The 16,206-nt window shown below is 36.2% G+C and overlaps 1 protein-coding gene across 1 annotated transcript; it reads right to left on the bottom strand.

Annotated features, from left to right (window-relative positions):
* Window positions 1-2,017: 2,017 nt before the first annotated feature.
* LOC108677919 lies at window positions 2,018-15,792 on the bottom strand. Its single transcript, XM_018166233.2, has 11 exons — window positions 15,774-15,792; window positions 9,014-9,111; window positions 8,378-8,497; window positions 7,852-7,965; window positions 7,455-7,577; window positions 6,246-6,350; window positions 5,836-5,913; window positions 4,257-4,361; window positions 3,626-3,904; window positions 3,195-3,267; window positions 2,018-2,756 (listed from the first exon to the last, which is right to left on the bottom strand). The coding sequence occupies exons 2-11, from the start codon at window positions 9,104-9,106 to the stop codon at window positions 2,689-2,691; spliced, it is 1,158 nt and encodes a 385-aa protein (XP_018021722.1). The 5' UTR covers window positions 9,107-9,111; window positions 15,774-15,792; the 3' UTR covers window positions 2,018-2,688.
* Between the last annotated feature and the right edge of the window lie 414 nt (window positions 15,793-16,206).

Below are 16,206 nucleotides of genomic sequence, written 5' to 3'. Positions count from 1 at the left end.
CCAGTTACTCATGTCAGACGGTAGAGGGTTAATTACCCTTGCTCCTCTTCTAGTTGCGATTCCTCGTCCTCCGCCTAACGGTCCTCCCGAGCGCACAAGATCGTCGGCGCTTCAAACATTAACGACTTTGTCCATCATTTTTCGTTCCAGTTTTCAGTTTACTAGGAAGATGAATAAAAGGCACAAACAAGGGAAATGTTTAATGTCAAAAAGAATGTGCCATCTAAACACTTACCTATACTAGTATTGAGCCCGCAGGTACAAAATCAAATGAGAAGCCTGCAAAACTAAGGCCTAAATTACCACGAATATACTTGTACGCAAAGACATTAGTGACGGGCGCTGTGCATTACCGTTGACAATGATCACAAGTAAAGATTCACTTAAATCACAACTGGCCATCCTGATGATGATCACCATCCAGCATAAGTTAGGAGGGAAAAACCGAGCATGGGTTAGGAGATCATAAGGAGCGGTTTTGGCGTTACTGACTTTTACCAAATTAACTCGGTTTTTACTAACCTCTAAACTCGATATAAATTATACCTATCAGTACAAGCTGAAACGTAAGATCTGTTATCACATAACACTTAACTACAAAACTACAAAATAAATGCCACTCAAATTATTATTGAGTTTAAAACGTAAAAAAGGCATCAAGAGATGTAAGGTGGTCTTCTTTGGTAGCTTTAAATATCATAACTTCTCGAGAACTTGTCTAGTTTCGTACGGAACGACACAGTCATGTGCTTTTATATAACTTATAACTCATGGTATTGCAAAGCATGGATACACAATAGAAATAAATCACATTCTTCAAGTCATTGTTTGACACAATAAGACTAGAGACTAGAAAAAATTGAACATTCGTTGAATGATATTTTAATTCTGTACATAACATTAACTTAGATTGATAAAACAATCTACTAATATTTGATTATCACGTGAAACTAACTTTTCATTCAAATAAATAACATGTGCAACAACTCCACAGTTACTGCACATTAGCTTCGTTACCAAGCAAGCACCCAATAGGGTCACGATTTAATAGCCTAAACGCTACCGCTGCCATCCATGAATTCATTAAAAATGCGTACTTTAATAAAATTAGAAGTGAATTTATTAAAAAGAATTCGAACATTAGCATACTTATCTCCATCAACAGCTTAGCCATCACTCCAAGAGTCTACGTATATGTTTGATCATAATGCATAAATGATGAATGCACTCTTTACGGAACTACAAGATGAGTTCGTAACCTTAACATGCCTTTAACGCAAAAATGTAACTTCCATCTACAAGCTCTCATCTAATGATAAAACACGAAGATATTCCTTGTACCCAGAAACAAGTTCTCGAATTAGATCAGCATTAAAGTATACGCAACATCTCAAGCTAAGATGGCGAGAAGATTTTAAAACGAGACGCTTAAATTCTAGCAGAGTGATCTAGATATTTCCGATGTTCATATTGTATGATCAACAAATTGTGTAATGCTTCTCTATACAACAAATTGTGTAATGCTTCTCTATAGTGAAACAGAAAACGTATTTTTAAAAAACTTAACAAAAACAAGCCTGGAATGTTTGAGTTTGACGTTTGTGCAGGCCTGGGTAACATCACAGCAGGATACAACAACACAGATTATCACAGAATAGAGAAGGCTGTCAGCAGCCCGGGAAAATCTAATCTTAGCCATCGGGTATTATTTCATTAATAAACAACAATCAATAACTCTTGGCGCTGTTATTAGGGACTCTGTTAGGCTTAGATTTAGGTATAATTTTAACGAATTTCGATAAAGGAAATTTAAAGATAAGCTAGTTAAAAGGAAATTTACGTTCTACCGCCGTAGGTCACTCTACGGGAACATACAATTATACGTAAATTATTGAGTTTAGCAACCTGAGGACGTTTGTACGCAACAGAGAACATTTTAAAGTTGTCGTACGTGGCGGCAACCATCAGCGCAAGTCATTTTGCGCTCACTAGAACGTATCCTTTTTTTTCGGGAAGGCATACAATATTGCTCCGGTTACTCACGTCCGGCGGTAGAGGGTTATTAAGATAGTAACTCTTAGTTCTAACAACGGTGAAAAGATAAACGCAGCAGGCGATATAAAACACGAATGAGCACTAAAGGCTTGCATTACTATTCATTACACGGAAAAAAATGTCGCAGAATTTTTTGACAAATTTTGTAGGTCGAGGTTTGGTTGTTTTTAGCCACTCGGAACACTGTCGCCAGCAGCATCATCTTCGTACCATATAACCAGGCGTCACGGACCTTGTACCAGCGCAACCGTTGTGAATTGTCATTATAATGAATGCATCACATTTATCGTTATAAACTCACTGATTTGTTCATGTTTTGGAAGTCTCACGTTCCAATTCATAGGATTTTTGCGCTAATTTATGTTTCAATTCCATGTTCTGCTTTTATTCCCACGTTGAATGAACCAGAAGAACCGTTGAAAATGCTATACTAAAGCCCGAAACACACGCCACTGAATGCAAACGATTTTGTTGATTTTAAATTAATATAAGCGTGGTCCAGGAAAAAAATTGTTATTGATAATTTTGCTCATTAACAATACGCGAGAATTAAGATTAACTAGATTTCATACAGGCACATTGAGTGCACAGCGATTCAGTTTCAGGAGAGCCAGCACTGCCTGATAGTAGAGTTCATCCAACACAGATTCTCTGTCGGAAAAACGCCACCAGGCAAGCGATGATGGACGATATCACGCCACCTGTCAATAAATAAATAATTATAATATAATTTATAAATAATCAGTTCATAAATTATAAAAAACTGTAATTACAATAAAATAAATAATTATAGTTCACATGGAAGACCGAAGCATTTAGAGTGGTACCAAATTATAACGGTAAATTTTGCAAGCACTAAACGCATTATACAATAAATTTTTGTAAAATCTTAGAGCTATTTTCAAAAGATTTGGCTCATAAATATCTATTCCTAATATTAGACGTATTGGGATGCAAATTCCTGTACATTGATTCTAAATTTAGAACAGAATAACAAAACTTTCTTGCTTTTTGAAAAGGGATCAATGAAATTAAACATTAGTTTGATGCGTGAAACAAAGAGGCTATGGGCCTATTTCTTCAATGCCGACACTTCTATTCTATTCTAAAGAGAATTGCCAAGTTTGGCGAAGCTTCACCTGAGAGGCCCTGGCTACTTGACCTCAGCGTTGCCAGAATATCTGAGTAGTGATTGTCAGAGCGTCTCTGCCACTTGTGGTGGAGAGAATAAGAGAGATATCAGGGGAGAATGCTGCTCTGGGTTCATAACTACGACATCAATATTATACAGTTGATTAATCAATAATATTACTCAAGGAAACAATGCGCCGTAATCTCAAGCAATATTTGGACTCTAAGGAAAAGTGCTCACCTCCTATATATTGCGGAGCTACGACTATACTAATTAACAAATTATTTTAATTATTTGTATAATTAACAAATTATTTATTTATTTAATTAATATTTAATTATTTATTAATTTTTCTCTAAGCATAAGACTTTGCACTGCCTTACTACAAATGTTTTGATAATAACGCTTAAATTATGGAAATATACGCTTCTAAATCACCTTTGCACGAGATTGTGCAGAAACAGCTTGGTTATTGGCAGAAGGACCGGCGAGATCTACGTCTTGAAATTTTGCATCACGGGATGTCAACGTCGTGGTGGGAGTCAGGCGACGTAATAAGAAAAGAACTTCGTTGAGTCTGACATCACTAACTGTGAGGTTTAGTGCAGCAGCATTCGACTTCAAATCGTTGAAATGCAACGATTGGTCCTCAAAATTCCGGTCTAGTCTTAACCCGACATCGTCTATCTTCTTCTTGAGATCCAAAACTAATAGGTGCTGCTTTCAAGTGAAAAAAAAAATCAATTACAAATATTTTTGACTCTCGTACAATTACGAGCATATATAAGGGTACCATGATATTACATAAAATAATTCAACAAATTGTACATATCAAAAAATGAAGCAGAAATTATGGCACATAATTCATATAAAGAACTGAAGCCACGCAATTTTTCAGCAAATGTAGAATAAATAAATATGCAACCAAATTCCAAATAGAATTCATAACAAAAACTAGGTTTTGAGATGGATTGTAGGGTGGAGCTGACGTCCTCTTTTTGGTGAAATTTATTGTACGACAGACAGTTTTTTACGTAAAAATGTGTTATTTTTGTAAAATGTGTCTTGCCTGTCTTTGGAACTGCATTGACAAATCCTTTGTTGTCCAGACGATGATTGAGAGCAGCGCGATGATAACTGTGAGGGTCACCATCACCAACACCCGCCGGCAGTTCTGCGAGATTGGTTAGAAATTAACAGTGAAGTTTACGCAGCAGGAGATAGCGTGATATAATTCAGTTTTCATGAATCGAAGATATTTTTCTAAAATTACATCAAGGTTTACTATACCAAACAATATCAATGAAGCGGTCTTTATCTTTTATGAAATATTCAATTGATTAATACATTTAATCCAATGTTGAAGTATTTGAAATCAACGTTTACATGGATAACTACCAAAAGCTAGTGATAGTCACGAACTAGGAATGATTCTACTCGTTTTTCTACGTCGAAATTCCTGTTACAAGAGCGTCGAGAATTTACCTGATTTTTTATTCAATAAGAATCAATTCAAGAATACATTTTTTCGAGAAATTTACCACGTTTTTCTTGACTTGGTTTCGTGTGTGTCTGTCATCAAAAATTCAAACCTTAATTTAGAGCACTTCTAAACATCCTAGTAAGTTGAAATTTGGCATGCATGCTTATGCTGCCTAACAATTCAAGATTTGATCATCAGAAATAATAAAAAAAAAAATTTGAAAAAAAAACAAATTTAAAATAAAAAAAAAAACACTAAAAATTCACGGTTTGGAATTGAGTTTTTTCTAGAACATCCACACTTGCCAACCCTGGAAATTGATTTGAATGGCTAAAATTGCTAACTAAAAAGTAGAAATATATATAAAAAATATTTTTAAAAACCAGCTTTTTCTGGTTTTTACAAAACTAAGATAGTAAAATAAAACAAATAAAAAACTTTTAAAACCACGTTTTCTTAACGGACAAAAAAGAAAAACATTTACTCTTACAGAACAGTTAAGTTATGTAAAATGTTATGTAATGTTATGTGTTAAGAGTAAATGTTTTTCTTTTCCTGTTACAAGAGCGTCGAAATTCCTGTTGCAAGAGCGTCGAGAATTTACCTGATTTTTTATTCAACAAGAATCAATTTAAGAATGCATTTTTTCGAGATATTAAAACCATCTCTCCGTTCCTTACAGTTGTGGTTATACACACATTTTTTAGGAATTAATGTATTAATGCAATAAGTAAAAAATAATTCGATAGACTTGACGCCCAAGCAACTTTGCAACTTTACCATCATATTTACAGCATAGCGAAAATTAAATATACAGTGGTGCCAGTAGCATCACCCATTGCAATTGCTTATTAATTATTAAATAATAATTTATAAGCAATTGCAATTAATAACAATTTAAATTAGGCAACTGAGATAAACTAACATACTTGGGACTGATTAAACTCTGCCAATTGCTTATGCCCGAGGGCCGTGCTCTCAAAAATAATAAGTTACTTCTTAACTCCGTCAGCCAATAACTGACACTTTTCTTGCCTAAAACCTCTTATCATAGGCAAGAAATCAGCTGCTACGGGTATACTAAAGCAAGTTTTGATAGTAAGGCCCCTGGCAAGGCAGGGTAAGTGAAGCGGTTATCGCGAGCGCACGTAGCCTCTCTACTCACCAGCAGCCAGCGGACGAAGAGCTGCGTGTTTTCTCTCCAGCTCACTGCCCGAACTTTGGTGCCAACAACCGTCATTCTCTGTACATGAAATATATATAAGAGAAAATTCAAATAGGTACTAATTGTGGAGTTGTCACAAGTAGGAGGGAAAATTGTGTTGGGTTCATCATATATATGAAATTCAAAGATTAAATTAAGTTGCAATTGGAGAATTATCACAAGAATTCGCTGAGAATTACAAACTGGAGCTAGTTTAATTGACTAAATGTGATACGAGTCTAAATGTGGACGGGTAAAATAAGATTGAAAATGTGAACTTTTCCAGCAACATAGTAGGTAGTTTAAATCAGTCAGGTTCATTGCATCTAACATGGTAGTCAAAATATTCTCAAAGTAGTGAGTGAGCTCACTTTTGTCACTCCTGAGATGAATCGCGACGCTTTCTGAGTGCCGTGTTTTAAGTTACGGCCGTAGCGTGCGGTCGCCCCTAGCGGTACACGGCGCCCTCCGCCAGTCTGTAAAACTGATACATATCAAAGCTGTTGTCTCGAAAGTATAGCACCAAATCTTATTCAAGTGTATAAATTTGTTGATCATTTCAGAATTAAAATCAAACATGGAAATTTATTATATACATATGATTAAACAAAGAAGCATACCTATATTTCAACAATGTATGCACATGAAAAATAATCAACATTTAAAAAATAAAGGGGCAATGGCACAAGAAGAAAGTAACTGTTCTACCTAAAAAACTAAAATTCAATCCAACAAATATAAATTAAGAAAAAATATTGAGCAGATGGTGTCTTGAGTTGCAATTTTTTATGCTGATGCTGAAACGCTATATGCATATCTGGAAATGTATCTTGCAATTGAATGTCATCAGTGCTCATACATACTAACTTGCACCTGCATTGATTCATTGCACCACCAGTTCTTCTACAGGGTGGGAAATTTGAGCAGTTAAATTTTACAACAATTGTAGCAATAGAGGAAGAAATTGTAAGGGAATGCAGTTTTATTCAGAAAGAAATAGAAGAGATTAAAGTTTGATATAGATTGAGACACAAATCAAACAGAAATTGCAGCTCTATAAATGCTACCAATTTTCATCCATGAACCATATAAAAAATTTAAATAGAACTCTGTGTGGTATGTATATAAAATGCATGAGTACCTACATCTATTGGCCAGTCTTAAAAGTTAAAAACAGAAATTAATTATGTCTAATAATGTCTGAGACTCAATCAATATACATGAATTTTATTTTGTGCATGATGTATTCTATTAAAGGAAGTGATTTCTTCAACTTTTAGTCAAATTTGATTTATGATAAAGCAACATTAGGTATATTGACCTGCATAGAAGTGGTATATTGACCTGCATAGAAGTAACTCTTTGGTTATCACTATGCCTACTTGAGGACAACTGATTACAAAATGACTTATTTTGACACTCGTGCATAGTTATACTGGTCCATTAGATAGCTGCTTAGCCTGCTTGAAAACATACTTTTCTTCTACTAAATTAAATTATATATGATTACAAGTAACAGATTTTTAATCTTTGCAAATCTTAAATAAAACTTAACTAGAATAATAGATTAGATCCAATACCTGATGATAAGGAACTTCAACACGGTGCACTCCATGAGCGGTTGATAGCAGATGCAATCGGTCTTCAAAATGTAGCTGCTGGATAGCATCAGGTGGTAACCCATTTCTATCTTCCATTGAAACCTGTAATGATATATGTAATTCATAACACAATTGCACCCAGCAGAACTTCTATTCTGCACCTGTCCTTTTTAAAGAACAAAATAACAGGCATCTTTTTTTGCATATTTGGACATTGTTTTGACGTTATAGCAGATGTTGTACTGGAAAACTATGCATAGTGAAGATGCCTGAACGAATATCCTTAAATTAGTTACATAGCAAATAGATAGGAAAACCTCATTCATCTTCATGACAAGACCACCCGTGTCATGCAACATGTATACATAATTCTCACCAAGTTGCATTCATTGAAAATCGCTTCCTCTTCATCATCATCGTTGTCATCTATTTGTACAGGACGATAGTGATAATGGCTCCTGAGGGATGGGACTGCATCCAGAACAGAGTCCTAGGAGGTATGTGCTGCTATTAAATTACTGAATTGTAAGTACACATAATAGTTTTATCAATATAATCACCTGTTGAACATTGAAAATTTGAACATGAGTGTAAAGTAATATAAAAAATGTATCAATATTCCAGCATAATCAAAATTTCAGTAGATACATCTCATAAATGAAAAATTTTTAGCAGAAATAATATCTTAAATCACAATTAATGCAAATGCCATTTGCATTAATTATACATACCATATAGGTACAATATATATAATATTGTAGCTCACATTCAATCCAAGTCACACCTATTATAAAGTATTAAATTCAAATTTGTAAAGAATAGAGAAGAGTATCAAAATATGAAAGAATATGTTGGTTTATGAAAGAATATGTTGGTTGATAAGAGTATCAACTGTTACTCACAAAACACGAGGGGTCATGAGTAGGGGTACAGTCCTGCGTATCAACATCAGGATCTTCATTGTCTACTTTGTGGTAGCCAACACCAGCAAGACTGTTAGGCATCATTGCCTTCAGTGTGTCCTGAATATTCAATACCATTGAAACAAAATTTAAAATTACAATAATAATAACATTTTAGTCTTGTATTTTGCTAACATAGAAATAAAAATAATAGGAAACATTTTAAAATTAGACAAAAAATGTATATACATACAGTATTTTCCAATCCCATATAAAAATATAGAGCAAAATCACACCAAGACAAAAGTTAAATTTTGAGTAATTTGGATAACAGGTCTTAAGTATTAGGATAGGAAATTTTGATTTTACCAAATACTCAGGATGGAATTTTTTTTTTTTAACTTAGGTTTATCCATGGAAACTTTAAATTCTGTTTTGAATCTTTGATACAAAGCAAAAGAAGTCTTGGAAACTGGAAATATTTCTATGTCAATTCTAAAATATATATGTAATTGATCAAGTCAATTAGGCTGGAGTGGTCCATTTTTATATGCATTTTTGGGAGCACTTAAGTTTGAACAATGCCAAAAATTCACTACTCTTGTTGACAGGTATAATAGAAGATACACTACATACCATGCAACTATGAGTGATTCTTTCATGTATATCATCTTGATCGTCTGCATCATTCTCATCAGTGGGAAGAGCAGCATATGCTTCACGCATCATTGTGTCTGTGGGAAAATAAGTTAAAAATCAGATTAGTTTTTGTATGGTAAGTATATACAATAATTATTCATTCAACAGATAGGTTTCTTACTTTATAATTTCAATTCGTACTTGTTTTGAGGGCCTTGTGAGAACGTATTTTAATTGGGTTTGTAATAGTTCACAGTGCATGGTGGAAAATTTTTGGATATTATCCCTACCAGGCATCTTCAATTTTTTGGACTAACTGGTGTTTCATATTGTTGGGGTCAGTATAATCTAAAGGTAAGTCAGTGTAATTTATATGATTTTTGCAAGTACCTACACGCTTATGACACAGAAAATCAATAGATTGGAATTATACAACAAAAACAACAACAAATAATTAAACAACCCAAGCAACAAATAAATACAAAGCAAATAAATTATAATGAATAAATTATTGGTATATAAAGATGATCTTAGCTACAGTGTTAGGAATAGAAATACGATGACTTATAAATAACATACCGTAAAATGGGGTAACTTAGACCGGCGGGGTAACTTAGACCACTTTTCGTTTTTTTAACAAAAACCCCCACAACTCAAAAACTATTTGACATAGAAAAATTTTGTCAATGGGCATTAAAGGCCTAATACTGAGGCTACATAACACAATAGAAATGTCTAAGTTACCCCAAGAGCTGGGGTAACAAAGACCATCACTTTTTTTGAAATTACGTAAAGACTATGAGAGGCAGGAGCCAGCAATTTATGGTGAGTGAAGCTAGAGTATAGACCTGTATTTTGCATGTTTCAATTCAAGTTTAATTTAGCTAGTAAAAGAATGGCATCATTTATAAAGAAAAAAGTGGTCTAAGTTACCCCATTTTACGGTATAGAAAGTAGGTCTGCTACGCGGTCATTACTGTCCATAGGGGAAAACTTAGGTCGTTAGGGTAAAGATCAAGTGGCGCACTATGGGGGTTGTGGGGTATTTAAGCAGGATGGCGGACTGCTGCAGTTAGTCAAGTACGGGGGTTTCGTGGCAACCAGCCAAGGTGTTTGTGGCACAACCAAACTGATGGTTGGTGCAATGTGGAAATGAGTTTGAGTCTGAAGAGCAAACAGCTAAGGTCTTTATCAAGTGAGTAGAGTTTCTACGAGTTACCTGATGAAATAGATTTTCACCAAGCAAAGGAGCTGCGAGTTAAATGCTGAGGCAGATTTTTGTTCCTGAAGCCAGTGACTACATGAACATGATTGACCAGCAAAATTATTGAGCCCAAGCAAATATAGCTACCATCAAACGGGGTAAAAAGGGATGGTTTTGAGCGTTTTTTGTTAATAATTTCTTCCCATGAAACATTTCATAAACAAGTTTGGGCTCATTTTGAAGGTCTTTGCAAGGGCTATCATGATATGGCATCTCCAAAAAAATTCTATATGCTATTTGTAAGGTGCTAGATGCAATATAAAAGGCTCCTGAATTAATCTGGAAATGGAGTAAAAAGGGAGTCAGGGACACTTGAAATAAAACTCAATTTTAAACATTTGAAGCATGCAGACTCGCATGGTGGCAGAGGAGAACATTTTTTTGTTACCCTTCCTCAAGTTCATTTTTTAGTCCTGTAACTTTGGCTATATGCACACTATTAAGTACCTATCTTAGATACCAGGATCATGATAAATATATAAGATATTTATTAAAATATTGAGTAGATGAGGAAATTGAAAATGCGCTGATTTCTAAAAACCTCTCTGGTTTGCCACTATAAATGTAGAATAAATGAAATTTTCTGTGATTTTTACTTGTTTTTTCTTCATTGATGTAATATTACAGTTATCACCTTATCCATCCATCCACCATACAAAATTTATTGCAATTATTGCTGTTATTTTGTCCTTTCATAGATGATGTTTTTTTTTTTGTACAATGTCACGTTCATTTCAACGTGTAAAAATAGTATCAATATATCGTTGACCAAGGAGCTCGAGATAGTAACTTTAAACTGTAAAGTAAATATAATGTTAAATGTGTATCGTAGTATGCAAATTATCGAATGCTCTGCTAATTCCGGAAAGTTCAAGTCCGGCAGCACCCACGCGGCCGATGCGCGCGCAGTTGAAGTTGGGATCGGCAACGAGGCAAGCTCTGCCAAATTTATTTCCGTGTTTATGAGTGTCAAATGTGAAATAGGTGCATTTACTGGATGACTGAGTTTTTTATGAACGAGCAGAAACTGTTTGTGAGAATATCAGTGATTACTTTTTATTCCTGAAGCTGTTGTGTGAAGTTGTACGTCACTTAGTGTCAAGATGGGCGCCTCTAAGCCAGCGGCATGTCACGGAATGTCTGTTATATTTGAATTATTTGTTCAATCCATTAGTGTTTGATTTGAATCAACTTAGTAAATCAACCAATACAGCGTCATCTCAAGGCGATAATTGTCGTGAGCTAGATCTAGTAGTTTCTGTTCTGCCCTAAAAATAGAATTCTTGTGGAGAATGCTTTGTAATGGCTAGTTGCTACAGATGATCATTTAATCATTGCAAATTGATTTGGCTTCTTTTTGAAGCTAATGCATGTCAAGTGTGCCTTGGTTGTATGGAAATATTGTCGATTTGAGAATGAATGGGATTGTCAGAAAAGCTGCAGTGCCATGAAGTTAAATGGTCTTTAGTTCCAGTCTAAATACTTTATTCCATATTTGCAGGTATCGTACGGTATTACTAGTATAAAAAGCTATTCGTTAGAAAAGCATTGAAGAATTGAAGTCCACGTTCGTCTTTCTAGAGCCTCAAAGACCGTAAGTTAACAAACCTACGAATTTACCCTGTGTCATGTTAATTACCGTAGTCAGCCAGTTTGGAAAACTAGGCCAGTAACCTAGCACTAGTTAATTACCATTAGCAGTCGGCCTGTATGTAAAAGGTGTCAGTAACCTAGTACTCTAGCAGTAGCTTGCTTCTGTCAGATCCTAAAAAGATCATTTTGTTATTGCTAGCTAATATTGAATAATTGAATCCGTCGGAATCATTTGTGGTCGGCTACATGTGATCGCTCTACCGTTCATTATTGCCCGCTCTGCTCTATGTGCCTTATAAGTTGCTATAAGCTATGTATTCAGTTAGGGTCATGAGACAGACCGATGAGATTAATTAGATTAAGTAGAGTACGATTGATCTCGTGTATTGAATGTTGCACTCGCCTGAAATTAGGCAGCCCCCTTCTGGAGCTGTGTTCATAAAATCAATTATCATGATATATGATCATGGTCTTTTGTATTTCGATTTAAAGCAGCTCCCTTCTGGAGCTGCGTCTATTAGACTTATTATCATTCTAGGATCTCTGTTTCTTGTATGTTCACACTCTTATAGAATCCTGTGCGTGCAGGTTTTGACGCCGAAATATAAGGAAACAAGGATCAAGTCTGCCGATTTATTACCCCCTTATTAAATCGTGCACAAAGCTCCCGGACTAACATAATTACTTCAAGAGCGGAATATACAAGTCTTCGCTTCTTGGTGTATTTCATCCAGCATGTTGACATTGGACACATACCATGGTCAGGAAGATGTGCCAGGTGCGCGGGAATTTATTTTGTCATTTTAACAACCTGCGCGGTGCGCCGTACTTTAGAAAGCTAAAATAGTTCTACTATTTTAGTTGACAATATACGCGAGTATATTGACTACGCGAGTCGCGAGTCGAACTGACAATAATAAAATGTAAGACATGTCCGGGTTACTTCTGACTCTTCCGCTTGTCCGCCTTGTCGGATACGGAACGTACGGTAATCGTAAACTGCGGCTATTATACATTCGAAATGTAAACAGACGGTGTTCAGTGTTGCCATATGACTTTGGAGAAAATTTCTTCTAAAATAAAGTTCAAGATTTCTCATTCACCAAATTTCCATATCAAGAAAAATCATATATTATTGAAAGATAATTAGAGGCATACTGTACTGAGTAATGTGAGTACCATCAACCGGGGCTACTCGGGACAAGCGGGGCTACTCGGGACAGGCCTCCGACACGTCGTTAAACTGTTGTAGTAGCAAAACTAATTGGAATATTGCAAAACTAAAAATAGTGGCGTAAACGTCAACATTTTTCCTATCTATGTAGTAAAAAGGAAGTCAAAAAATACTACATTTACTTGCTTTGAAAAATTCCTGAAAAAAATGGTGAAAAACTATATTTTGTAAAGTTACAACTGCTAAGGTATGTAGCAAAAAAAATATTCGCCGTATTAAAAAATTTTACTTACATAAAAGTTGCACCCAGGTGTCGGCTTGAAAACGTAATTGACAGTATTTGCCTATCTCATTCCAAAAAGAAATGGCAGCCATTTCCGCAGGGCAGGGCTACTCGGGACACCCCCCCGGGGCTATTAGGGACACCCCCAAAAACGCATTTACGGTAGAACCTCAGTTAGCAAAGGCTCCAGTTAAGAACAAATTGATTAAAAACAAAGAATATTGATTACATTTACCTTGCTGAGCGAAAAAAAGTTCACTTATCGTCACACAAATTACAAGCCGTCCTGTATGCTTACAGATACAGAAAAAAAATGCTATAAGGCTGCTGATATGAAGCTTGCAGTGAACAAGGTTGTTGTAAATGCTCAATGGCATGTTCATGGATATGGTAATATCCCATCAATAATAGGGTACCATCAACTGGGGGATTCAGCTGTGTTGTTGTTGTTATTCGCCCTCCCCGTCCCGCGACAAGTGCGGGACAGGGCCTACACCCATTCCTGTGGCCAGCCCAACCTCTCTCCCCAGCGCGCTAACAGCCCCGCCGCCTCGATGGGAGAGTCCCACAAAACCAGGGGCGACAAAGGCGTGACCAGTTCCGAGCAGCCAAACAGGTGGCAGGTGTTGTGATCATGTCTGAGACAGAGTGGACAAAGAGGGGACGGATGTGTGGCTGGATCTATCTTGTGTAGGTATTGGTGTAGTAGGGGGGACTTGTTTGTACGGAGTTGTGCTAGTGCTCAGCGTGTGTGCCTGGGTAATTGGGTTTCTGAAGAGTCTATGGCTGGTGCTGGTGCCAAGAGTACAGCATTGTTTGGTAGATTGTCTATGTAGTTAGTTGTGATTGTAGTGTGTATTTGTTTCTTGCATCTATTTAGTGTTTCTGTTGTGGCTTGGTCTGGTTCTATGAGTATGTTAGTGGTATAGTTTCTGTTTGTGAAAACTGTTTGTTTCATAAGTCTGGGTGGGTTGTAAGGTTGAGTGTGAGTGTGAAGTGGGTGGGTTGGTGATTGTGCTTTTAGTCTGAGTTGGGATGCATGGAGTCTGAGGTGCTGGTCTATTGGAAGCATTTTTGTTTCTGTGTGTAGGTGGCTTTGGTTAGTATCAGCTGTACAACCTGTTGCAATGCGGAGTGCTGTGTTTTGGATTGTTTGTAGTTTGTTGTTTGGCAAGTAGGGCTAGTTCATCTATTTTGTTTGATAGTGTGTTTATGTTTATTTGAAGAACTTTAAGGGTATTTCGGCTGTTTCCTCTGTTTTTTGGTTGTAGTTGTGGTTTGTTTTGGTTTTGGTTTGGAGGGTTTGGTAGAACTAATGACTGTGGTTGTTGAGTGGGTCTTTGGGGTGGTGATGCTGGGTTGTGTTGCTGGGGTAAGTTTTGTTGAATATGTGGGTTTATGGTAATTCAGCTGTGTTCATAATGATGGCCAAAGCAGGATCATAAATGGTCATAAACAATGGCCAAAGTCACTCAGGCGTTCATGACCTGGTTTACAACCCTGGCGTTTATGACCCTGGCGTTTACGACACCGCATTTACGACCCCAGCATGAATAAAAAAGGAGGCTGAAGTCACCCCAGTTGAAGGTAATTAATGTTTATGGTAATATCATATCAATAAAGGAAAAACAAGTTAAATCCCAGAAAATGTCATTTATTCTACCTCTACATGGTCTACAATGAAAGAGGAGAACTTCAGAGTACTTTTAATAATAGATGAGTATGCTCTGCATGCTTCAAATGTTTTGAAATGAAGTTTTATTCCCATTGTCCCGAGTAGCCCTGACCCACAGGGCTACTCGGGACAATCTCTATTTTGCGTCTGGCACCTTAGGAATAGCATATGGAATTTTTTTGACGATGCCATTCGATAGCCCTGGCAAAGAGCTATAAAATGAGCCTAAATTTGTTCATGAAATGTTTCATCGTAATAAGTTATTAACAGTTATTAACAAAAAAACGATCAAATCTGTCCCGAGTAGCCCCGGTTGACGGTATTACGTCTGTTCCTCCACAAACTGCTCGTGCGCAGCAGCGCAATGTAGAATTGATGGCCGGGATTGCGCGAACACGTGCGCAACGAGGATCAATTTTCATTACATTGCAGCTTGCGCCAACTGTGCACAGCAATAGCTTAAAAAAAGTGAAAATGCGCAGGAAAATTCACCAAAAACATACATCATCCTGAGTGTGGGACGCATACAGCAACTTTACAGAGTTTAATGCACTTAGAATATTTACAATGAAAACGTTATTTATGATACAAGTGATGCTTTAAGTATATGTAGGTACTCATCTAGGTAAACTAGGTATGATTTATTTCTCAAAAAATAAGATGTTTGTCACTAAAATATTTTTTCCTCTATCAGGTTTGTTTTTTACAATCTTTTTTGTTATAGTGAAATCACTTGACATTTTATTAAAATTGTGCAAAATTACAAACCATCCTGTAAGCTTCCAGATGCAGAAGAAATGCTACACCTACATGGCTGCTGATATGAAGCTTGCAGTGGACAAGGTCGTTGACTCGTTGTCATTTGTCAATGCTCAATCATCAATGGCATGTCCATGGATAAAGTAATATCACATTAATAATTATAATACGGTAATGAATGCCGTATGGATAAGGTAATATTACCTAGGTTGCTAGGTATATTATTGAAGAAAAACCAAGTAAAAAATCACAGAAAATTTCATTTAGGCCTATTCTACATTTACATAATCTGCAGAGGTGGTGGTGGTGGTGGCGGGTTATAGATGCATAGATGACCTCACTTCAGGCCAGCCGTTGCACCTGGACATGGCAGAGGTTGATGAAGTTTCTAGATTGTTTTCTTCACTTTACTTTATTTCTTCTGGTTCTTGTACAACATACA

Source organism: Hyalella azteca, unplaced genomic scaffold (genome assembly GCF_000764305.2).
Source record: "Hyalella azteca isolate HAZT.00-mixed unplaced genomic scaffold, Hazt_2.0.2 contig1034, whole genome shotgun sequence".
NCBI classification, from domain to species: domain Eukaryota; kingdom Metazoa; phylum Arthropoda; class Malacostraca; order Amphipoda; family Hyalellidae; genus Hyalella; species Hyalella azteca.
This window is presented reverse-complemented; position numbering and strand designations above follow the sequence as displayed.